This window comes from Strix aluco, chromosome 7 (assembly GCF_031877795.1).
Source record: "Strix aluco isolate bStrAlu1 chromosome 7, bStrAlu1.hap1, whole genome shotgun sequence".
Lineage (NCBI taxonomy): Eukaryota > Metazoa > Chordata > Aves > Strigiformes > Strigidae > Strix > Strix aluco.
This window is the reverse complement of record NC_133937.1, coordinates 10861879-10887794: the sequence shown is the minus strand read 5'-3', so window position 1 is coordinate 10887794 and position 25916 is coordinate 10861879. Positions and strand designations below refer to the sequence as shown.

The window sequence follows — 25916 nt, the reverse complement described above, 5'->3', positions numbered from 1 at the left end:
AGGGTGATCTGGTTACATAAATTATATGCAGTTGGTAACTAATTCTCTACTCAGTTTTATAGAAAAAAACTCAGACTGACTTGACTGTTTTTACTTTGACCACTACAAATTTTAAATAATTTTATTTAGATATTCTAATAACATTTTTTTTCCTCAAGATTGCCTCCTTTCTAGATGTTCAAACTGATATTATTTTATTTTAGCTCTTCAGGCACAGAAGAATTTTAAGAACAAGTGAATACTGCTTTATAAAATAGATCATCTATTATAACAGCTTCATTATTACATACGTTAGATTTTTTTGCGTTTTTTTTTTTAATACAGTCATTGTATACACTTTAATCTTTACAGTATTTTGTATTTTAAGGAAAATCAAAGGAAATGGATGTTCTCAAACATCTCCATATTTATGGTAACAAACGTAAAATGCACAAGGTGAGTCAGTTACGTGGATGAAAACAAACACACATATCTCTTCTCAGCTGATTTTCATTCATGAAAAGGAACACAGATCAGTAGAGGTTAAGAGGATAATAATGGTTAACAACCATAATGAGAAAACACAGCAACAAACACACTCTAACATTTAAAAAAATAAGTGCAGATTACACTTCTTTCAGTAAATCCTAAATTTTGAGACTTCCTATTCAGATAACAATTGAGTGGATTATTAAAGCAGTACTTAGTCTCCTCTGCGTAATGCATGAAGTTCTTTTTGTTTCAAATCCTCCAACAGATCTCTTATAAAGAATTGAAAATATAGGGAACAAAAATAAAAATGAGTAGGCAAAGATTATCTCTTATTGTGGTATTTGTGGAATAAAGTGCTGGAGAGGGTTTTTAGAGAAAGACATAACATGAAAGAGTTTTGCATTTGAATATGGGAATGTTTGTAGAAATACAGTGAATGATTGCTGTTTCTCTGCAGAAGGTATTGTCTCTATATTGTAAGTGCAATCCTTAAGAGTTCCACTTAAAACGTAAAACCCACATGAACTAGAAGTTGCTGGAATTCGTAGAACTTAGACAACTGCCCGTTCAGCAATGGGCGTTTCCATCTGAAGGAGTTAGAGGTTGTTATTACCAAACCATTCCAAAGCTCCAAACCAGGTCAGTTATGCAGTTACACATCACAGTGTACCTTTGATTACTGGATGTAGTAAGAGGGACTTTCTGGCCAGTAGTGATGAAACTGGCCTCCCTCTGACTTGTACCCGCTCCAAGCCTCACAGACCCCTTGGAGGCCACTGGCTTAGCACTGTCAGTGTTGGCATCTGTGGTGCAAGATTTAGGAGGATGCCAAATACTTGAGGTCACACACTGTGGCGCATGCGTAGTAGCTGTAGGCCTGGGTAGCAAAGATTACAAGGGGATTTGTAAATGAGGTATTTATCATCACGTCACCAATTTCCTAGGTAATAGCAGGTATTTGAGGGAGGGACAGAATCCCAGCCACAGAAGAAACTAGTGTTTTAATAGAAAAGGTTTGTTCAATTTTTTAATTTTCAGAGATATATGTGTTTACCAAATAAAGCAGCATTTTAGAACACTAATACCTGGCCCTTTAAGGCAGCAGTTATTATTTATATGGAGTAAAGCCTTCAGGAAAAACAAAACAAAGCAAAACACAAAAGCGCTGAAGCTCATAACTGAAAAGTCAAGTTAAGTCTAGGTTTAATAATGAAAGCTTTATTTTTCTGTCTTTTCTTTTTCCTGGAAGAAGATTTATATCTGTAAATATCCAGTGTCCTCTTTTTGTATCCCCAAATTCTTTATACCATAGGAGATCATCATGATATTGCAGATGAAGTCATGACAAATCTTATTAGTTTATTACCGCTTAAGACCAGGAAGGGCTTTAAGAATTAAAAAAAAAAGTACCTTGTGTTAAGTCTGGAAACCGTATTGCTAGGAATATCAAAATAAGACATATAGCACAGCTGTGATGATAATGGAGGTGGAGAAAAGCTATGGTATGACAAACCATGCAAGATTAAGGCAATATAGTATGACACTACCACCAGTCATACATCAGAAATTGTTCCTGGTAAAATAAAATAAAATAATTAAAAAAAAATTTCAGCAGAGCAGCTGCATAGTCCTGTAGATGATTTTACACGCATGAACCGCTAGTGAAATGCTAACACGTGTTACTTGTTTTTTCAATTTAATTTATATACTGTTGTTATACAGGAATCAAGGGGTTTATTTCATTCTTTTGACATAATTAAGAATAAAAATCAATTTTCTCTACTGTTCCAAGTGCCAGTTGCCATTGCTTATGTCATTAGTAATGATAATGCCCGCACTTGGATTTTAACTATGCAACCTTTGTTCAAATGTGAGTAGTCTTATAAAAAACAAAAATAAAAAGTGGTTGGCATTGTTTAGGCAGGAACCAATAAGACGGAGGAAAGCAGCGAGACAGAATTCTTTTCATGACAAACTAACAAGAAGCATTTCTTTGCTCCATTAAACAATTGGTCATATTCACTCAAGAAGTACCTGTGTTTCAGTACTTGTGTGTTTTAGTATATGAACTAATAGAATACAATACATTTCTATATGTAACTGCAACATGTGCTGAGATTCTCTGGGAGAAAAGAACTTCTGAAATTAAAGAGCTAACTTACAGAGATACCGTGTTTTGAACCTCATAACTCATCGAGGATCAATCAAGATATGCAAGAATCTGATATATAAATGTTCTTAAAATACAGAAAAAGATAATCTCATTTAGATTTTAAAAACATCTTGAACAATCTAGACAAAGTTTAAAATGGAAATTGTTCTTAAAACTCCATCACAAACCGACAATACTCCATTTCAAGAACATTTGATAAAAGCTTCTTACTTTTCAGATTTATACGTTTTGAGACACATGATCCCCGCCTGCCCCATCTCACAGAGCTTTTGAAGTCTACGTTAGAAAGAAATGTCTAACAAATCCATTTAGTTGAAACCTCTACATTCATCATCTGCTCAGTGTACAATTTTCATGTGTTTGAGGTAAGAACAATATGGGGAAAGTGGAGGTAAAGTCTGAACAGGAGGTAAGCCAAACACACAGAGCAAACATTACCTGTTTTCTGATGCTGCAGCAACATTTTCCTTGTCTCTGTGAAAGGAGGGGATACAGTATGAATAAAGTAAATGCAATTGCCGGTGGTGACAAAAAAAAAACTGGGAGAAAGAAGATGGGTCGAGGAGCAATGTTTGGTTGCAAAAAGCATCCTAGAGTGGTTGCTCATAAATATAGTTGTGAGAAACCTCTTCAGCTGTCCAAGTGAAACCCACCAAATATGCAAGTTTACTGTATGCTGCTTCTCAGTTGCAAACAACTTTGTTTCAATATTAAAGTAAAATGAAAGAAAATTAACAGTTACAAACTAAAGATTGTATGTATGTATATAATTTCAGGCTTAGTTTTGACTTAAGTAAGTTCCCTCTTAAAAGAAAATTTCAAGAATATTCCAGAGGAGCATACTCTGATGCCACCTCCAAGTGGTAAAAACAATCAGACTTGGGCAGTCCTCAAGGATCCAGAGTATTTTGAAGTGACAAGCAGTTAAATGGTTAACAAGGACTCATACAAGATGGATTATGTATGTCTGGCACCACTCAAAAATTCTCTGTCCTACCCAAGTAACTACTAGTTTTCTCAATCTAAATTGGATTAGAAACAAGTGAAATCATTCCTTCATTGAGATGAGGAGTAAGTCAGCCTCAATTTCAGTGACAGAGAATTAGGCTGTTATTCTGTAAACACACATACATGCTTACAAAAATCACCGATCAGTGTAAGTGCAAACAACTGTGTATGTGTAAGAAGACATAGGTATTTTCATACAGAACAGAATCCTTTTGCCTTAGATTCCCAAGTTTGAAATCCAATTAAGAAAAGTAATTGAGATCATCCCAATATTTAGCAATTTAGTGAGTGGTTGTGTCCTTTCCTGTTTAAGGAATTGTGCTGGAATTTCAACATATTTAAAGGTGAAATATGCCAAATTAGCACATTTTTCTTAACTGGGATCTAAAATTACAAAACACATTTTGTAATTTTACACAAATGCCCTCATTTTCCCAACTGAACCTTCCTTCTGAAATGTTTTTTGAAAAAAAGGAATACATGTATTTATTTACGTGGATTTGTTGGGCACCAATCATTATCTTACATTACATTTGGAAGGCTATTCTTAATATTTTCCACATTATGAGTAGTATTTCATATATTTCTCTCGGTGTTTATGTATGTACATGTATGTATATATGTACAGTCATATACTCTTTCCTTACTTTAGCTCCAATAAAGTTATAAAAACCAGTCCAGTTTACACATCAGCAAAAGTTTAGGCATAGGTGTTCTCTACCAATTTTTAAAACCTGTAACTAAAATGTAACCCCTGAAATAAATGAATTGAAGCCAGATTTTCAAACCCAGAAGTAGATCTTAAATGACCCTCGCATGTGCCTGTATGACTAAGAATGTTATGGTCAGAATGGAAGAACCTGTCTTGAAAGTAAATACCCCAATAAGATCAATTGGTTCACCACTCTAAAGCAATGAGAAACCAAACACTATCTTTATGGTAACCAAGCTGTGAGTTCACGGGGATGTCAGGTGTAGGAAAGCCAGGATGAAACAAGGTAGAGGAGGATGGATTAGAAACTGCACCTATGGGGAGGAAGTGTTAGTATACTAAGAGCCATAATCATGCGAGAATGTTAAAAAACACAGTCAAGCCTGAAAATAATAAAGCATTGTTTATTTCCAGTGTTACCAAATATTCTATGAGAAATTATAGTAAAGACCAAAAGGCAGGCAGTTGGGGTCAGGCAGAAGCAGTGTTAGGCCTCTGTTGTTACTATTAATCTGATCCAAATTTTTTTGCTCCACTGGCTATGGCTATGCTAAAGAATGCAGAAAAATCTCACTTGACTTTGAGGTCAGGATTTCATGAAAGCTTTTTCCATGAGTGTACAAGTATAGGATAACATTCAGCGACAATGGCAGGGGAGTTGTGAAGGTTAAAAAGAGAGAGAGAAGTATAGTAAACATACTTCCACAGAATACAGCAAAGGAAAAGGCAAAGAGTAAAGGGAAAGATAAGCTCAAAGGCACACAGTACTTCTTCATAGTTTTGCTTTCAAAAACTAGTTCTCTTCCCAGTCAACAGAAATAATTCCTGTTTGGCTAACAGTGAGAAAGGCTCAAGATCAGATGTGTCTCTTATTGGCAATATTTGCATTTTGAGGACAGACTATTGGATTTTCAGCCCTTACAATCAAATATTTTTTGCTAACTAAATGCAGAATTAATTTTACTTTTGAGTCAAATACATCCCTGAGGCAGGCTCAGTGAAGTTGATACCTTCACAACATGAAAGAATTTGGCTCAGAATATTATGAGCAGTTTGTATCTCTGTGGCTACACAGGCTGCTCAAACAACTGACAGTAGTGAATAGTAGTTTTGAGCTATCTGGGAAGATTTAATATTAATGGGGTTTTTGTCTGCAGCCCTTTTAGTCCTCAGCTGAAATAGCTTTTGATAGAAGGACCTTAAACAATGACTGTTCTGAGACAACAGTGCAGCGCTCTCAGATTTTATTACGTATTGGACATATATCTCACACATAATTTATGCAATATACTGTCTTCCTAATTACACAGAATATTATACAATGGAAATGATGAAATATTTCTTTTTCATAAAAATGTGCTACATGATATGGTCATAAAGACAGAGTGAATGAAATGATAGAAATAGTCTTTCTCTCCCACACACTAGCAAGAATTATAATAATTTGAGTAAAATTCATTTGCAAGCCAAGTTTGTGTGCACTACTGGATCCTAAAATGAGCCTGAAGAAACTTCAGAGAGTTTCCAATAAATGAGTCTCTTGAATCTGAACTGTACGTACTGTACATTGGAATACTTTCCCATTCTATTTTGTTTTTGGAAACCAAATGTAAAAGATTCCCAAACAAACATGTACATTGAACAGGCGACCTGAGATGTGGAGCTTGTGCACCTTCCATCTACCTTCTCCTTAGAGAATAACAGATCTAGACTCTCTCTCTTGAATAGCTCCTCTCTGTTTCATTAAAATGCTGTAGAGACAGAATCATTTAATTTGTAATGAAGATCTGATGACATAAGGAACATTAGGCATCCCAAGAGACCACCTGGTCCTTCAACTCTTCTTGTCTTTCAGTACTAAAGCAATAAGTGAATACTAGAATTGATTTGTTTCTCTGTATTTTCATGGAACAAGACTATTTTTTCTCATTTTACAAATGAGGAACTAAAACTTAATAGAATTCCTCATGGTCAAAAAGAAGGTTCACAGCAGGGCAAAGAACTGAAATAAGCTCTCCTGAATTCCAACTGAGTATTTAAAAAATCATCTCACCCTCTTTAGTAAGAGATCACGGATTTTTAAATAAATATTACTATTCAGTTTATCAGTATTTTCCTGTACTGATCATCCAATAGTCTTTTATAGAACCTGACAGATATATACTGGCCTTTTTTCAAAGAGGGAATAGTTATTAAGACTTACAAATTATTAGGGTCTATATCTATTGAAATTTAAAATTCTGTTTTTCTAGTAGTAGAGCAGGACTTGTCCTTAATAGACTTATTATAGCTTTCATCCTAACACGTACTTATATTTACATAAACATATTTGCCTGCAAATAAAATTTCCTTTTAAGAAGTAGAAGTCACAATATAATTTTAAAAGAAAATCTTATAGGGTGTCTAGGAGTAAAGTTGTGTGAAAGCTATTCCATAAGTGCATTCCAAACATTTTTGTCTCAAAGGCATGAGATACTGACACTGTTGGAAACTGGACACTGAGCTAGATTAACTGCTGTTCTGATCCAGTGAAGCTATTTCTACCTTTCTGTGTTTGCAGCTGAGAATTTTTCAATGGTCAAATGAATATAAAACTAAGATTGTCTCCCACCCCCGCCCCCAGTTGTATTTTTGTTATCTTAACAAAGACACACAAAGAAATCATAGGCAGTTAACTGGAGAGGACAGAAGACAACTATCATGCTGGTTTAGTTAAAACTTTAGCTTGTGATCTGAAAAAAGGGATAGAAGAGCTAGTCTCTCTTTTTCAGCCACTGTAGTTAAGAATGTGAGCAGCCCACGCCAAAACAATTGCAATATATCCTACTAGTATGTCTGCTTTCCAAAACAGGGAAATACATTTCTCCCAGAAGGTATCCGGGTTTGTGCAGACAATGCCACAGAATAGGAAAAGCATTATCATATATTCAGTGGAAGAACAAACAATCAGCAACTCATTCTCAACTAGTATGGAACTCAGTCAAAGCAGCTCACTAAAATCAAAGCAAATACCTCCTATGGATGCATTTTAGTGGCATCTACTGGTATGCTGTTATACTTAACAGTCAAATAATAAATGCAGCTGGAAATACAGCAGCATCGGTGTTGGTGAAAGTTAAGATAACTCTTTTCCAAGGTTTACAGAGTGATATCTGGCATGCAAGTATATGTGCTCTGATTTATCTTGTTGGTAAACACACCACTTTAATAAGAACAAAGACCACAAAATTCTGAGTATGTGGAGCAATTTGAGCTGGGATATATTTCAGATAATTATTGCCTATCTTGGCCTTAAGTATGCAATTGGATTTATCTGAATGGTTCCCTCTAGCTTTTTATAGCCCCACTGGTCACGTGCAGGTATCTGCCACCAGGCACCTGAACACAGGATCAGGACTTTCTGTTTGTACTTGTGACCATTATAGACAAAACCAATGCACAACACATGTAGGTATTGTACACCAGGAAATTACTCCCCTTTCACTGAAGTGTTCTTTCTCATCATGACTTCACTTTTCTCCAGAGAAGTTGAGAGAAGAAAAAGAATCCACAGATCTCAATTTCAACTGGTAGTTTTTTAGAACTACTTTTTAGTTTATGCACATTGATGACAAGAAAATTCATACCTTCTCTACATGGTATTATCCTAAGTTTGAAGCTGCATCTGAAACATACTAACGTGTCTTTTTATTCAGTTCTTGAACCAAATAAGTAAGCGGTATGAATGAGAACAGTTGTCATTCTTTCAGAATGTGGATTACATTTTATTTTGTAAACTCTCTTAAGGATTTTCTTACCTTCCTTCTCTCTCATTTGTAATTGTATAACATTCTGGGTCAACTACAACAAATGCTTATGTGGAAATGAACTATTAGGAAGTTATTAGTATTTAGGGTAATTTTGCTGACATTAATGCAATTTAGAAACAGAATAAAAGGAAGCAGTGCCAGTGCTATGCTATCAGCCAGTTCTCCAGCTCACCCTAAACAAAGCTCTGTGAGCCAATCTGATGATCCACAGACCACAGCTGAATACCTCTGGGTTACACGTCCTCATTGGAAAGCCTGCTACAGGCAAAAAATGCTTTTTCCTTGTTGGACTGAAGGCAATGCAAGGGAGTAGTCAGGGAGAAAGGGAGCATTGTGCACCGGTATTTTGGTTAGTCATCTGCATCAGCAGAAGGATGCATATGAGAATCTTAAAGGTTGCATAGTAGGAATTAAAGGGATGTTAATTTCTGCCCATGCAAAAGTTAAGTGCGGGGCAGGAACATGCAGAAGACTGAGATGGTAAAGACGAGATGTTAAATATAGGTCAGTATACACACACCCACCTGCAAAATTGGATCTTGAGCTTTAACAAGCTCTGATAGCTTACGCATTACTTTCTCTATGAACTATTTTGAGAAAAGCTTCATGGTATTTGCTAGTTTCATTTGGAGGCCTCACTCTTTCAATTTTAAGTGTGCACATTCAAGTGGATACACCATACCTTATGGTCACCATCTTTGATCAATTGGTTCTACAGAGAACTGGCTTGAAAAAAAGGAATTTATGATCTCTAAATTAATTTTTCCCACAGAACTTCCTGGAGTATTTTGGGGAAGAAAGACGTTATATTTGATCAATTTTCCCTTCTGATTTCAGTCATAATTCCATAGAGACAATTGAGTTATTTCACTATTCCTACTTTTTTTGTCACACTTTAGGTGCTAACAGATAAGTGGGGATCAGAATATATTAAAATGACATGATTATTATTCTTTATTGCAGTTACGTTCCTTAAATAAGAAAGCTACCTCTAGAAGTCTGCTTTATTTCATGGGCTGTTACGGAAAAATAAGGTATCTCTTTGAAAAGGATTTTGGTAATCTGATTAGCGTATAGATAGGAAGTTTTTGGCAATTGGACAGGTCAGCAATGCTAATCATGGGAAATTCTGGCAAATGAAAGAAGGGGATCAAGGTGCCTTCGCTTGTCTTGGTGGTGTCAGATGGCTTTGATAAGCAGCAGTAGAACAAAGAACGTTATTATGCTTGAGAGCAACTTTTGGTCAATTCATTTCTGTTTATATTGCAGAAAGCTGTTGATTAACGGCTAACTGATTAAATAGAGTCATTATCTGGTACCACCATGTACCATACCAAAATGCTAGCTTTTTAACTTTGCAAACTAAAATTTGTGCAAGTATCCACGTATTTTCTGATACATGTAGTGATAGTCTCAGTCATTGAAACTTCTGGTAGACACTGCTAAAGAAGCCACAAAATCAGCTTAGTCCCTGTGGGAACGTGAGTGCACAAGTGAAAATTTGGTGTCACCTCTTCTGCCCCTGAAGGCGGCTTCAGACAGCTCTGATACACAAGAGTTGGACTTTTCAAGAGTGATGAAGTAGTCCCTAACATAGTTGTTCCTCGCTAGTGAAGATATACTCCATACAGTTGTGCATAATGAGAGAAAACGTAATGAAGAGAAAGCGACCTCTATGTTTATTACATAGCAAAAACTTACTCTCCTTCCCATGCAGGCACACGTGGAAAGAGGGAGGCAAGGGAAGGAGCCACAGAACCTTTCTCCTTTTGTAATTTTTTCATGCATGAAGGGAAGAGAGGTCAAGATCTCATGCCTGCTTTCCTAAAGTCACACTCTAGCCACGTCCCACCAGCACACACTGCATGCAGTCAGTACTCCTGCTGTAAACTAAGCACCATAGGAGGTGAGGAGAACACCATCTGAGTAGAAGGCAAGGCAGCAGTATTCAGGAAACAGGTTAGTTTAGATCAAACGGTCATACCACAGCAGAAAATGAGCATTTCCCTGTGTCATAACCAGACAAGCAGATTTACCTGGAAGGCCTTTTGATTTCCTACTGGCATCAGCTTTGCCGTATCTTCATTAAATGCTTATAACACTATGCTTTACTGGCAATATTGGGAAGGGTAGGGGGTTAATATCACTATCCACATTCTGCATTTTACTTTATTTTTGGCACGGAGGCTATTTAGAAGGCAGTATTGTCACAAACCATTGTCCTCCGCTCAGCAGAACAGTCACAGTTCAAAATATATTCAGCGTGGGACAGATACACCTGCCTATCATCAGTGCTATTTTAAAGAATTACATGAGTCATCAAGTCTTCAATCAGGAACCTATTTTAAGCCTCACTGCTGATAACTGAGATTCATTTTCCTGGGTAAAATGGCAGACTTCTGCAAATGGTCAAGAAACACGGCAAGAGGGGGTTGGCCAATCAGAAGCAACATACAGTGAGATAAGCCTGGAGATATTAAAACTAGGGTGTAACCAGGCCTGACTTGACTTTTTGCTAGAACAAAGCCAGTGGTTTCTTAAAGCTGTTAATGACTTCTTATCAGGCTTAAGTCTATTACAGCCTCTAGCACTGAGATGTAGTAGAATGACAAATCCAGCCTAATTTCTCCACCTTACAGAAAAAGTCTGCCTCCTACTCAGGATGAAAAAAAAAGGCCTCTTAATAGTTACATAAAAAAAGATCAGTAATATTCATTTTCTGGGCTTGAAGATCACCATGACAACATAAAGGCAGATTTTTGAGGAGTAAGAGTTAAGGAATTACTAGTCTAAATATAAACAAAAACTGAACAGAAAAATTTGACTGACAGTTTAATTAACAAAGCCCATCACTTGGGATATTTTTTGAGAGGGACTGCACCAAGCAGTAGAAATATGCTGTAGTAAACCATCTTGCCTTGGGGATTAATGACAGCACCTTCACAAAAGGTCTTTTATCATTGCAAAATTTACCAACTATCAAAGATTTTTGTCTATTATATTTTTTCTGTAGTTACATGAAGAATTGAAATTCTACAAGCTTGGAGAGAGTGTTTAGATGCTATTTTGTATCCTCCAGGAAAAAGGATCACAACTATTTCTCTATCTGATTACATGGTTTATATACACTGAATTTTTACCATTAAATCCACTGAAGCAGAGCTAAGGGAAAGGGGTTTCTTAATTACATCTGCATTAATTTCATATCTGATCAAACTATGCTTTTCTGATTATTAAAAAATAACTTTTAAAATAACATTAAGTGTAAACATTGAGATGCAATCTAGACATTTTCTTTTCCATTATTAGAACATGTACTAGTACTACTTGAAACAAACAATATCTGTATTATGTTCATAAAACATTAGGGATACACAAGTCCTATTTAAGTGAAAACACTGTATTATTACTTATTTAGAAAACCATTTAATTTGGTTAAAAATTAGAACCAAAAGATTTTTTACTTAGGTACATTTGATGTTTATGAAAAAAAAGTAAATTGCCTATTGATATTTTAAATTCTGTCAAAATTTCCCATATGTAAATAAAATTCACCCACTCTGAACCAAAGTTTGATCTTAGCAACATTCAGGAAAAGTTAAAATGTTGCTCTTATTTCATGCAGTTATGCTGATTTTCCACAGGCACTAATAAGATGTATGATCAGGATCCGTTTGTGTTCCCGTAAGGAAAATATAAATGAATGCTTTGTATTAAATGGCATGCTTACTGAATTGCTATGGTACTTATCTAAGAAAAGTCAAATGCATTTTAAAAGGAACTAGTGCTCATATACTCTTAAATATTACAAAAAAAATACTATTTTTTTAAAGTATGATAGCTATTTTTTTTTTCCTTTAAACATTCCAGTATTTGGTTGATTCATGCAAAATTCCCCATGAACAATAGCTCTTCCTTTCTTCTATAACACAGAAAAACAATGGACGTTTGAATGAACTTTGTTCTTGTATGGACTGCTGATACAAATTCCAGATGTTTGGAAGCAGCAAAAAGTGTAAGAGATTCAATCTCATGCACTAATCTCTTTGATCAGAATTACTGCTACCAGATAAAGGTACCTAATTTGCAGTTTGTAGAAGTTAATGAAAAAGAAAAAAAAATATTGAGGGCTGTAGGCAGGGCTGCACAGATTCAACCTTCCGCTGCAGAGACCAGTGTTTTATCACCAGAAACTTTTGCTTCAATCAATGCTAGGGACTCCTAATGCAGATTGTTGAGGGCTAACATCAAGTGTTTCTATGGAAATTACAAACAATTTAATTTAGTTGCATTTTTTATTTAATGATCAGAGCATAAACTAGAAAGGGAAGTGACATTGCTCTTGGTGTACTTCAAACAGAAAATAGAAATATTTGGGGGCGTTTGGTATAGGTTTGCTGTATCTTGACTGACACAGCTCAAAAGCAAAATGTTGAAACAAAAAGATCCCATTCTAAGCACCAGCAATGTCTCAAGTGCTTTCGCCATGGGCACAAAGTAATAATTATTGCCAGAGAATGCATATTATTCAAATGGAAATGCTAAATGATATTATCAATAGGTTGTCATCTAACATCTATTAATTATGCTTTATTTTCATTCACACCTAATGAAGTATTTTTTCACTTCTTTTGCTGTTCTTTCAACTGCTTTGTCAGGTTTATTCTAATTCAGATAACTGAAAAGTCAGTAAGAATTACAGGTAATAGAAAATTTGGTCAAAAAGCTTTCTCCTATTGTGGGAAGAAAAGTTCTCCTTTCAAGATTCAGTTGAAGCAGTTATTGTTTTTAAAACATAATAAAGTACTGTGTAAAACAGGCACATAATTATTTTAGTTTTAAAACCTTTTATTTCAGATAAAGCATGCTGCTATATACAGAAAAAAATGTGGGTCAAAGCAAGAGCAATACAGAATGGGCAACATATACCTTAAAACTTAACATATTCCTTAAAACTTACAAGATGCTTTAAAAAACTTCAGTGCACCGGTAGTACTATATATTCTTCTCACTTCTAAATCACCTCTACCAAAATGTTATTTCCTCACAGATCCTGAGCAACCACAGCTATCTCTAGCTTTCATATAATGACAAATTCAGGTTTCCAACAGAAAACTTACAGCAACGGTTTGGCAAATGACTTCTACCAGTATAATATATTGAAGGAATATAACTTCACATTGCTAATACCTTATTTCAAACAGCATTAATCAACTATGCAAACTGTGTTGTACATTTAGCAAAGTCTAGGCCAGGCTCAGTCAGTTTTCCTTTTCATCTTCCTTTCTCCTACTTCATTATCTTTACAGCAGTAAAACTCTGTAAAAGTGTAATTTCTCTTCTAAAGAAATACTATCAATAACTTCCCTCTCATTTTCTTCTAGAATTAAAGTCAAGAGAGTACAATAGTGATGTTTTCCTGTAATTTGGAAGTTACATTTGATATAGGAAAGGACAAAAGCTAATCTACTTCATAATGAAGAACATGAACCAGGTTGTAACATTATTTGTACTTTTGGTGACAGTGGATGGATAACAGGCTAACAACAGAAATCTACAAAAGACAGGCACTCAGAGAAAGGCCCTAGCAGTAAGTCTTTCCTGTGTGTGTGACACTCTTAGGCTCTAAGGACAGCAGTTGATTTTTTACTGTAATTCTCTGTCTCATGTATTTGCCTGCTAAATGTGGGCTTTTAACTTTTAACATTAAGGATTTGCGCTGATAGGCCGTGATGCCAGTTGCGCAATTTGGCAAAGCGTGGGCTGTTACGTGTCGTTTCAAACCTTTCCCTGTGGCATGAAGAAAGAGAGACAGAGAGAGAGAGAGAGAGAGACAGAGAGACACACACATAGAAGAAAGAAAGGAGGGAGAAAGAAAGGGGTTAGGGACCATGGCTACCACTCCCCTGCCTTATAACTAGGGCAGTGGCAATTTATTTGGATTTTTCCTCAGCTTTCAAATCAGCGGAACGACGGCTGGGTGATCCTTTATGGACCATGTATGAAAAGTTTTGCAGTTGCTCATTTCTGAGAAGTAACTTGATATAACCTTATATTCTTTGACTTGTGCTTGGTATTACAGGGCTGCTTTTGCTAGAAACGCAGTGTAATCCCATTGTTTTCCTGCCAGCAGATTCTGTTGGCTTCCCCCCTCCACCCCCAACTGAGCAGTCAGTGAAAGTTAACTCCATACAAGAGCAAAATTAATGCAAATATTTTCCATTCTGTAATACCTAGGTCAGACTATATATACCCTGCTGTCCTTCCTGAAAGGACCATCAGCCACAGGTTTCAGCAGTACTTTCCTATAGCTTTTCTCAGCATAAGTGAGTATAAGTGTTGACATTTGCATAACTATTTCTGGCCATCAAAAAGCAGAATAACACGGGATTTTCAAAGCACAGTCCTGTGAAGCATTGGACACCCCCTGCAAATACCCCTAGCTACCTCTGACTGCAGAATGGGGCACTCAAGCAAGTTGTAAGCAACGTTCAGCATCTCTCAGGATTTAATAATTTCTAGATGTTCTATAGTTTAAATTCATGTTTTGTAAATAAAAAGAGGAAAGAGGAGGATATGGGATGAGAGCACAGTCAAGAAGTATATAAAACAGGACGGAAAATAAAATGTTCTTGTTATTTGCAAAACGTATTTGATTCACTGCAAGCAAGGTAATTTTCCTCTCATTATTTACACCCAAAATGCAAGGCAATTGTGTTAATGCAGCAGAACTTGAGAGTGAAACCAGCCAAACAGAAATGAACAGACTGGGCTGGTTTTACTCCTCAGTCTGAAGAAAGCACAAAACACTAAACAGAATAAATGCCAACAAATTCACTAATATTTCTAAATCTTCTGTTCCTAATAACACAGTGTCATTCAAGTAACACTCCTACAGGAGTCTTGATGTATGATTTCTCAAACTCTCTTTTATGTTTTTAAGTAATTAAAATATATAACATATTCCTAGCTGAAACTTCGTGATGGTGTTTTTTCAGGTGACGTCAGAGCATACTACCTACAGTGGGTCTTACATGAAATTTAAGAATTCCCCTACTACTTTAAAGATATACCCCTCCATTCAAGGAAAAGGTATTCAGAAACATCTGTTTGGCTTGAAATGGATACCATCTTTCTGGAAAATATTCCATAACAATCATCACAATGGAAAGTTTTCATAGCAAGTTATAATCTGATGTGTGCCTTCAAAATAGCAGTAGCATGAGCAAAGGACAGTCATGCAATGCACTCATGAATATTAACCAAAAGGAATGTTCTGCCACCTGAAAATTCTAAGGCTTTATTGGTTCTGTTCAGAGCATACATCATGAAGTTAGAAGCAGCAATCTAGAAGTGACTATTTTCATGTAAAACAGTTCTGCTAAAAATAAGCTACATGTATTTTTTTTTCATTTTTTTTTTTTTTTTATCCCCAAGTGTTTGGAAGAAACCTGATCACTATTTCATGCAGTTCTGGCTGAGTACACTGAAGAGCTGACACAAAGAGACAAGAGAAAGCACCAGAGAGAGATTGCTCACAGCACGCACGGAGACCAGAATTCCCCACACTGTGAAATCTCTGGCAGTTTAAGTTTTGGAACATGAAGGATTTTTCCAGAATGCCAATATAGCATGGAATTAATGCAACAATGAATCTGGAAAGGCTCAGGTTCCACAGTTTCATGGAAGCCCAGGAAGCCTTCCAGGTGATCCCAAACTGTGGGCATGGAGAAAGGTGTGGTTGTACAGGCTGTCTGGAGTAGATACTGAAGAGGAGTGCCTACTTCATTGCTGTGCTAGAAGAGTGGAGTTATAGTATGGATTCTGTGCATCTTTCCATCCTCTACAAAAACCAAAAGTAGCAGGGGCCTTGCCAAAAGATTAAACTGAAGGGGTCCAGTAGGCCCAAAGGAGCAGCATACGATGGGGCTGTTGCTACCAAATCTGCAGTGGAGTATGTGCAACGTTTGAGGTAGGTGCCAAGCCACCAAGATGGGGCAAACACTATCAGTTAGGTAGGCAGGAGACCCCATTTTATTCCTTGCACCAGAGCTCGTGTCAATTACACTGTACCTGTATAACTACCTAGTATATACTCACTTCTGCCTCTACTACCAATGAATGCCTTTAAACTTCTTTAGGTAATACAGCTGTGCCTAAATATAACCATAACCATAACTGTCCTTGTGAAGAAAGGGTAAGACAATGATACCTCAAAACTCCAGAAAACATGCAAAGCACAGTGGATATAGTCATGTACTTCAAGTTACACTGAATAGAATGTGCAATTTACACATTGATGTGTTACAAGATCATTATTTTCAACATATCTGATACCATGGTAAGTTTCCGATATCTAGTATTTTCCAAAGCCACAGACTACAGCTATAAAGATTATTTCTTTAAAACAACATTTGACTCTCAGATATGTATGGGGGACCGTTAAATTCAGCACAATGCTTTAAATCCCATCATAATAAGGAATTGGATGTGTGCTATTACATCTAAGCAGATAATGCACAATACATTTAATAAGAATTAGGCTTGCACGTTTGAGGGAAGAAATAAATCCCTGAGGGATGTAATGTCAAGCCTGATGTTCAGGCACCTAGCCATGAACTTCGGTGACCTGTAAGAACAAACATAAACTGGAAGTATACTTATATTTTCACAGGGAAGATAGACATCTTTCTCACTGGTTCAACATTTGTAAATTGTGCTGTGATCAAAAGCTCAGAATTTTTATAGAAACCACATGGCAGTAAAAAAAAAAAGTTAAAAAAGAAGAAGAGAGAGTATCAAACACATCACAAACCCAGCCAGTGGCTTAGAGTAGCCAACGTTATACAGGGATTTGAAGTATGCAAACAGAAAATGAGGCTTGCATGCAGGATCCTCTGATTCATCTACAGTTTTTAAACTCAACATAAGAATCTAATAAATCTATTTCCTGGCTATGCAGGACATCATAAGATGATAATAAATCTTCAAGTCCTTATTACCGAACAGATCCACTTTTTCAGTGGTTTTGGTAGGTCATATGAAACAAATACATTTATCCCCTAGCAAAAGCAGTCCTGTGCTTCGATATTCTACAAATTTGGGTTGTTTTTATTCCAAGCAAAACATAAGCAAATTATTATAGATATGGATGGAAAAAAACTCCTTTACTATATCATTTCAGGAGAGTCAAATATCAATCACAGGGTCATCCAAATAAATTGCTCACAAATTTCAGTACTATCACATTATATATTTTCATCCCGTTACACAATCAAGTTGTTATACAGGGCTTCATCTTAAGAACTCATTGCATTCACACACCCAGTAAAGTACACGGAAATTGCATGTGCAGAGAGCTTTCAGATTTGAACACACACTTCAGGAATTTTACACTGTCTTTCCTAAAAACATGCTAATTTATTATCCTTTTCATTCAAATACCTCTCACTGATAACATTTTAATTTTAGTGATTTTTAAGTAAATGTATTAGAATATTTTAGGACAAAAAGATAATAATATACATTCATATTAATGTTGTTTTAAACCATTATTTGGTTATCAATAAGGAGAAAGCCATATTTTTCACAGGGAGTTGCCTACCTTGACCTCCTCAGGGCTTCTTCATCTGGATCTTGCACTGCAGGCAAAAAAATGCTTCCATTAATAAAGAAAGAAAGAAAGGAAGGAATTTGCTTTATGATGAAATTATAAGTTCATTAGAAAGGTATCAGAAGCCTATCTAAAGGTGCATTCATCCTGACTTTGCAGCAGTGGATTTTGTAAGAACAGCATGAAGACGAGCAATTCCCTAGAGAAGAAAGATGTTAGTAAGAAAGTAGCTATTACAACTACTTTCTCATTCATTATTAGCAATGTTTCTCAGCTGTAGGCAATGATTCTACAGAGGGCCTGCTGTTTTGTAGGAAAGCACAAGAGGTAGTAATAGATTCATATAAGGAGGAAATACTGAGTATTTCCCTCTGATGTGGGAAAGGTCCCTGAATTTCCTTCTCTCTAGATCAGAAACAAGCTCTGAGATTAGTACCAGGTGATAAAAAAAAATTTCCATAGGCAACAAGTAACGTAAGTTCAAGCTCCCATGACATTTATAGCAGGTCTAGGTTTAGGTAACAGGGCTGATAGAAATATAGGTTCAATACAAATGCTGATCCATGATTTTTTTTGACCTCCAGAGGTCACTTCTATAAAAGACTGTTAGAAGAGACATAAGTTGTTTATCTTTTTTTCTAATGAATTGCTGGCTTTGTACGTCTAGGCTGCTGGAAAATGAAAGATTACACTGCAGAGATTTGATCTGTAAGTAAGAAGAACTATGGGGTCCCAAATACTCTTTTACTGTATAGTCTGTTATACTTTTATGGTGAGACCTTGCAGATCAAAGAATTTTCTTCATAAAGTATAAGGTAAGATTGAACATTTTGGTTTCCTAGTTCCCTCAAGTTACATCCAGGGTTCTCTGATCTTAGCTCTCACTGACAATGACTACAGGCTGGACATGAGTCTTTCTTGAGTATCAGTTGCTAATACTGAGGTAAGAAAGACATGAATCTAAGATCATGATGAGGGGAATGTTTTGTTATTCGACTTACTGTACTCTGTTCCAGTCATCTGTGCAAGGATGCGGAAAGACTTAGACTGCAGATTGGCAGAACGGCGACTCCAGTCCTCGGTTTCATCTTCAGGCTTGTTCTGAGTTTTAAGCACAGCCTGATACACCGGAGAGGCACTGTCTACATGAGGATCTTTAATAGGAAGGGTACTGCAATTCAGAAAGTGAAATGTTGTGAAACAGCACATGGTAGCAATCATCCCAACCTCTCTCTGGTCTTACAGCTTCTCATCCAGAATAATAGCAATCCAAAACAGGGCTTTGAAAATATCACTTTTTTAAAAAAATACACAATTTCATGGCCTGTTATCATTCAAATCTGCATATTCAAAATAGTCTGAAAATGCTTGGAAATATCTGTTCATGATTCCTCAGCCGATGTAGCCACAAGCTTACAGTGGTTAGAATAACGTGTGGTGATAAAGAAGAGTATGCCAGGCAAAAACATTTATTTCTGAGCATTCTTGTCCCATATTATTTCTTATAAAAAGGGCTTCATGTTGATACTGTTTTATGTTATGTCTTATTACAGTTTGGGGCCAGTGTGTTTTAAGGTTACAATTAGAAATAAAAAATACATTTAATTTTAAAAATAGTGTGATAGGCTATTATAGCTTTTTCTAGAAATGTTTATTCTTTGCCAAACTCTTAATTAAAACTTCCAGCTGCCATAACTCTGGATTCATTGTCTACTAAACGTGTGAAACGTAAGAATTCTAGACTTGCACTCAAGACTTACATACATATTTTGTGTCTGAAATCTTTAACAGCAGAATGTATCTGAGCGTCTTACGACAGCTCTATTCACCTTGCAAAGTGATATATTCAGGAAGCAACTTCCAATTTTGTACACCTAAAGTCAAAGCTACGAAGCTCTGTAGCACAAGTGAGGTAACCTCTCTTTGATTTATGATGCAAGCTAGAAACAGACCTAGTAACTTAATAGCTTTTTTTTTTCCCCTGTGAAAATAACTTCTGCATAGCATACAGTTAAAATTAAATATTAACAGAGCTGCAGAAATATACACTGAGGGGATGATGTGTGCTTGGAGTAACTTGGCTCCATGACTTCTCTAAATACAAGGTCTATTTTTAAAGCAAGTGATTTATTGCAACAGCTTTAACATGCTATTCCATATAGAGCTTTGCAAGCAGCATGCTCAACTTCATGAAAATTGAGAAATGGCTGTTAAAAGTTAAGGGCCATTTGGTCCAACTAAGTCACTGCTATAAAGTTCCAGGAGCAGTCACCTGCTATAAAACTTGCTTCCTTGGTTCAGGCTCAAAGTTAGTGTTCTCTAAGATACCATTGTGCAAAGAAAATCTACAGAGAAATTGGGTTTGTGGTTTGAAAGCCTGAGAGGAATAATGAAAAAGCCAAGAAGCACATCTGACATCCTACATACAGAATAACATACACTGTAATAAAAATTATTACCAGGCAGTGCCTTAAATATCCGTATTTTCCAGCTGACACACTCCTCTTCCGCACTGCATCATACATGCTGTTTTAATGGATTTGCACCTAACAATAGCATAGGGTGCGTTCTTCAGGTAAGACTGCAAGAACTTCAGAAACATGATATGTGCTTATATATACTATGGACCCAAAAGCACCCCATCTCTTTAGGATTTTTTTTAATAGAGGAGTATTTACATTCCTCATAACCCCCAGTATATACAAACTTCTCACTTTCTTGAAGACCCAACAAGTTACAAAACCCAGTCATTTTTCATTTTCATGTTTCAGCACAGTCACCCACATGATGGAGCATAGCTTAGAAAAAAACCTGACTCTTCAGTTTAAGCTCTGCCACAAAAACCCAAAAGTTATGTAAAAAAGTCTCTCAGGGTGGAAATTGCCCGAGAGAAGGAAGCAGCATTTTCCAGCTCCTTTTTTAGCTCATGTTTCCTAGACCACTTCTTTACAATATCTGAACACTAGCAGGTATGGAAGGCATAATGTGGACTTGTTTATTCTGGGAAGGGTGTGCCATCAGTGGCTTCCACTAATGTTGCTCCTATGTGCACCAATGGACAAAATAGGGCCATATCCTTCTTCAGATGGAAAATGGGAGAGTGAGCAGTAGTCTTCCTCTTCTGGCCCTTCATACCCAGCAGAAGGGCTTGCTGAGGCTGGGAACTAAGCGCAGTAGTGAGTTCTGCCTCCTGTTGACTTAATGCAGAAATAATCTTTATATGGAAAAGAGATACTCTGTAATACCAAAAGTCAGTCAGCAACTCCCTCATGACCATTCTGCTGCCACTTCTCACTCCTGGGTATGCTGAAAAGTTGTCACTGTAAAGGGTACCAGAAAACGTTCCCCAAAAGGTGACCCAGTTCCCAGAGGCACTTCAGGCCTATGTCTTAGTACTTAGGACTGCTGATTTCAACCATGGACTACTGTGGCAACAGCAGTGTGCAAGTCATGGACAGTTCAAACTCCTTTGTTTAAATCCTCTAGCTGAAATACTTTGTTCTTATATTACGCCCAATATACAAAAAAGCAGTTTAAAAGTGTATGTATAGATATGCCACTAGCTCAAAGGTAGTTAAAAACTGCTAAAGGCTGGACTACAAATTTCACAGTAGCAATGTGTGGCATTAATATGACATATTAATATCCTTATGGTAGATGATTAAGGCAGGAAATGGAGCTCGGTGAATTAACCTTCCCTAGCATAATGAAACATGTTCGTATAAATTGAACTAAATTAATGCAATACATTGGAATATTTCCAACTCTGTCTTTAATGCAACAGGCCTTTTTCTTTTTTTTTAAAATCATAATTATATTGTAGGTGAGTTACTAGGACATATGAGCCACTCAGCATGGAAGTGTAAAATAGAGCGGATCACTGGTTATGAGCATTTCATAAACCTAAATGTGACAGTTGATTCTTTCAGACAGCCTAAAGATGCACATAACCATGTTAATACTTCCATTATATCTCTACTTAATTTCATTTTTTTCCATCTGGGTGTGTATGTGCAGAAATATCATGCATCTTTAAGCACATTACTTTAAAATGATGTTACTGAAAAAAAATTCTTCCCAAATGGGTTAGAACTTCTGAGGATTTTTCATATTATAGCCCAAGGTATTTTAGTAGTTTTCAATAAAAATTTGTCCCCCTTTTTCACATCATCATATAAGTCACACATTATTAACATTAAAACAAGCTTTAAAGACAGTCAAACCTCTTTGAATAGGTAGCAATGTGAATTTTTTTTTTCTTGGGAGTTCATTATAAACTATGGTTTAACATGCAAATCACTTGCTGGAGTCATTATTCAGATTTAATTTAAGTAGATTAAGTAAAAACTTAGGAACACTGCAGTGTTCTACCCTTGATATAGACATACAATGAAATATTGTGCCTTTGGCTATTAGACTGTTTTCAACTATTTAAAAAAAAGCTCTAAGAGGTAAAAAAAAAAACCAAACAACAAACCACCACACCAACCCACCAAACAAACTTCATGCAAACTGGTAAGTTATCCAGCCAAGCTGGCTTACTGTAGAGAATACACGAAAGACTTTAGTTTGTACAATCACATTATTGATTCTGCTACTAGAACTGTTAGACCTTAACCCTGATAAAGTTGTTGGATTTACGTCTACTTACATGACTTGTGAATTCGGCTAAAGCTGCGTAATGGAGGTTTGACAGAAACGTACTTGAAATTTACTGACTACATGGTTTTACTGCAACCAACTCTTGGTTCTTGGTATAGCAAAAGCAATTGAAATAAAGCAACACAGAGTGAGAAAAGATATAAAGTCAGGGCATTGAAATTTTTTTACCTTTAAGTTCCAGCATGAGGTCTGAATAACTGCAGTATAAATAATTTATATGCTTTCCTTTGTGTTTGCCATGGTGACCCAGTACATGTGAGTTATTTTCCAAGTGACACGAGCCTGATTCTGATCTCACTGACTTAAGTTAAAACATCACTGATTTCAAGTGGTCAAATAGAAACTGAATTCTTATCTTAAGCCTGTCTATTCTTCATCACTGATAAAACAAGTAAGCAGTGTTTCTAGCTACTGTCTGCCAAAAAGAACAGAAGCCCTTCAGATCTGCAGTTTGAGTATGCTTACCATCTCACATACACCTTGTGGTTTCAGGGCTTATCTCTAATGTAAAATGAAAAGCTCAAAGAAGAGTAATTAAGTGGTGAGACCAAATTATAGGCAGAGAATTGAGACAAAATGAATCAGTACACGAGTTGGTCTGCTTTTATATAACAAACTTCTCATACAAATATTTCTACATTAAGCATAATCTTATCTCAGACTTGATCAACTAAGCAAACTAAGAAACACCCTCAGTTTCCACTGCAAATTAAAGTTCAGAATATCACAGTGGTCAAAGCAACACCTTAAGGAAATGAGTTACAGGTTTAATTGACTGAGTATCAGTCAATGGGTAGGCCACTGTTATATCAGCAAAAACCTTGCCTTTATATCTAGATTAAAAATGCTGTGTTAATGGTAATAAAACAAGCTACTGAGATAATTGTTTAGTCACTAAGTATTATGAGTTTAGTCACTAAGTATTATGAGTTTAAAACAAAGGAATTACAAAACAGGCTGTAGCTCACAGCACAGTAGAGAGTCCCCTGCACCTGACTGCATGTAGGAATAGAAGCATTAGTTTCTTCTGGGCTAGGTGAATGTCAGGAATTTTTTTTGCAGCATTACAGGGAGAACATAGTCATGGAGTTGTCTGTGAAGAACAATGGTCTGCTAGAGCTGTCTGATACAAAAGGATTAATGGAAATAATCATCTCATTTCAAAAACACCCATGAGATGGTGGATTCCATGTTCAAAATATGGAAAAAAAGTTAGAACAGAGCTTTTGTTAGTGATGCTTAACACCGCTCTTGGCTGCTACTGGTGCAGCAACTCAACAGTCCATGAAAATCTATTTTTTTTTTTTACCTCTGTATCCATTCATTTGGCTCTTTTCAAGATATATGTATATACTAATATAATTCATTACCACCTCATGATTTATGATTCAAGCCTTTCTAATTATTCAGATTCTTTACTTCACAATTTTACATGTGAAGACAAATCTGTAACCCCCCTGGAAAGTGTTCTGATCTTCCAGTTCTAGTTGCACTCTTTAGAGTTCTCTCACCCTATCTGGGATTTTCTAGAAAGGGCATTTTCCTCTCCCCACAACACTGTGTTTTGATCTCCTCCACAGGTGGGAAAAGATGATGGTGTTTTCCAGTCCAGCAGAGCTATTCCTGTGATTGGAACTGCATTTGAGAGATTCTTTTAATGTGCTGTTTGTAAAATGAAAAGGATCCATGTGCTCAGCAGTGAAAAACTTTATAATCATCTGATCACTTATCAGGTAAAATTTTTAAACGTTACTATTTGCATTATATAGTGTTACAGCATTTAGTAGAAAATGCCAATATATCATAAAATGTCTCATATAATCCATGCCTATGAAAAATGTGAACTTTTATAAAGAACACAGATAGAATGAACTTATTTTATTGTACTTTTGCTAATTGGAAATATGAGTCTATTTACACCTGTGGAGATTCACTGAGTCATGGTCAAAACCAACTAAAGGTATTGTTTGGGATCCATCATTAGGGAAAGTTGTGATGAACAACAAAGTAGCATTGGTGCAAAAAATCAGTGGGGAAAAAAAATAATTTAAAAAAACAGAAAAGAAATGGCCAGTAAAAAGGAGCACAAGCAAATACATAAAACACCTAAATTTTGAATAAGCCTGCAGCTAACATATTGAAAAGAGACTATGTTAAAGTGTGTTGCTATACCTATATTTTGGTGTCACATGAAAAGAAGGTAAGTTCTATTTTGGGTAGAAAGATACCCAATAAGAGAGAAACCCAGCTACATTCATCGCACATATAATTTCAGTTAAGTCTTAACAATTGTGGATAAGTTTATGAGATAAGATTACCAGAAACATGCACTGGAAAAGCAGAATTATTAAAGATCAATGGATTTTGCCATAGTCCAAAGGATATGTGTAAGACACATGTGTTGTATGTAAACTAGGGACAGGAATAATACAGCACAACACTCCATTCTGAAGAATAAAACAGTAGCCAGTACTAAATAAATATTTTGCGCTCTCCATGTATCAATAGAAATCCTGCCCCCTCTTTCCTGTTCTTTCCACATTATGCATATAATACAGTGGTTATTACAAAGCACAGTCATCATAAGTGAAAAGCTAACAAACATCATATACAGAGCACTAGATATTTTGTGCAGTTTACCAGTTCTAGGAAGAATACCAAAAAAGAAATGTTACATTTTCTAACTATCTACCCTTTTAACTTCAAGCCAATGAAGTGCTTTCAAACACTATCTAGGATTGATTTGTATTTTTCACATGTAAGATACTTCAGAAGAAAGAGTCCAGGAAGAGCTTCCGTGTTACACACATAGGGACTGTTAGCCGTATCATGCAGACAAAGAGCATTCCACACAAGGAATGACCTTACCTAGCAAATTCTCCACCCTGGGCTTGTGCCTGGCCTGCAATTGCATCCATGATAGCATCTTGGGAATACATGCTGATCGGGGTGTTATACTGGGCATGAATTATAGTAGCCTTGCCGCCCAGGCCTTTCACCTCAATGGGTTTGTGTGTAGACAGGGCAGAGTCCTTCAGGACATTGGGGTTGAAACGCTCCGTGAGCTCCGTGCTGGGTTGTGCAGGAATGAGGTTCAACAGGCAAGGGAGGGGAAGAAAGGAGAAAGGCGTGACAGTTCAGTGAGAGAAAAAGCACCAACAGAGGAGCATGCATGTCTGTTCATGGCATCTCACCACAAAAGCTGCTGGTCAAAGGATAAGAGACACCATCAGTAGCAAGGAACAAATAAGCTGGCTGCACTAATGGATGCCATTTTTGTGTTGGCTCACAGATGTATAAAGAGAAAGAAAGGTGAAACAGTTGTCATTGTATAAAAAAATCATGACAAATCCCAAAGTATGTGATACATATATTAAAATTCTATTCTTACATGCATATATACATATAAGTGTATACAAACATACACACACATGTGTATATGCATGCCCATGGATGTACATACATACT

The 25916-nt window shown here is 36.3% G+C and overlaps 1 protein-coding gene across 10 annotated transcripts in view; it reads right to left on the bottom strand.

Moving 5' to 3' along the window:
- Window positions 1–25916, bottom strand: part of LDB3 (LIM domain binding 3) — a 130608-nt gene that overhangs the window by 32088 nt on the left and 72604 nt on the right. For 4 of the 10 annotated variants that reach the window (XM_074830437.1, XM_074830436.1, XM_074830438.1 and 1 more), the window contains exons 6-9: window positions 18788–18957; window positions 17778–17814; window positions 3083–3118; window positions 1142–1348 (exon numbers count right to left, since the gene is read on the bottom strand). In XM_074830437.1, coding sequence (XP_074686538.1) covers window positions 1142–1348; window positions 3083–3118; window positions 17778–17814; window positions 18788–18957 — 450 coding nt within the window. Of the gene's footprint in view, window positions 1–1141; window positions 1349–3082; window positions 3119–13000; window positions 13964–17777; window positions 17815–18787; window positions 18958–25316; window positions 25521–25916 lie in introns of those variants that run through there. The other 6 variants (XM_074830440.1, XM_074830441.1, XM_074830445.1 and 3 more) reach the window with 4 other exon arrangements.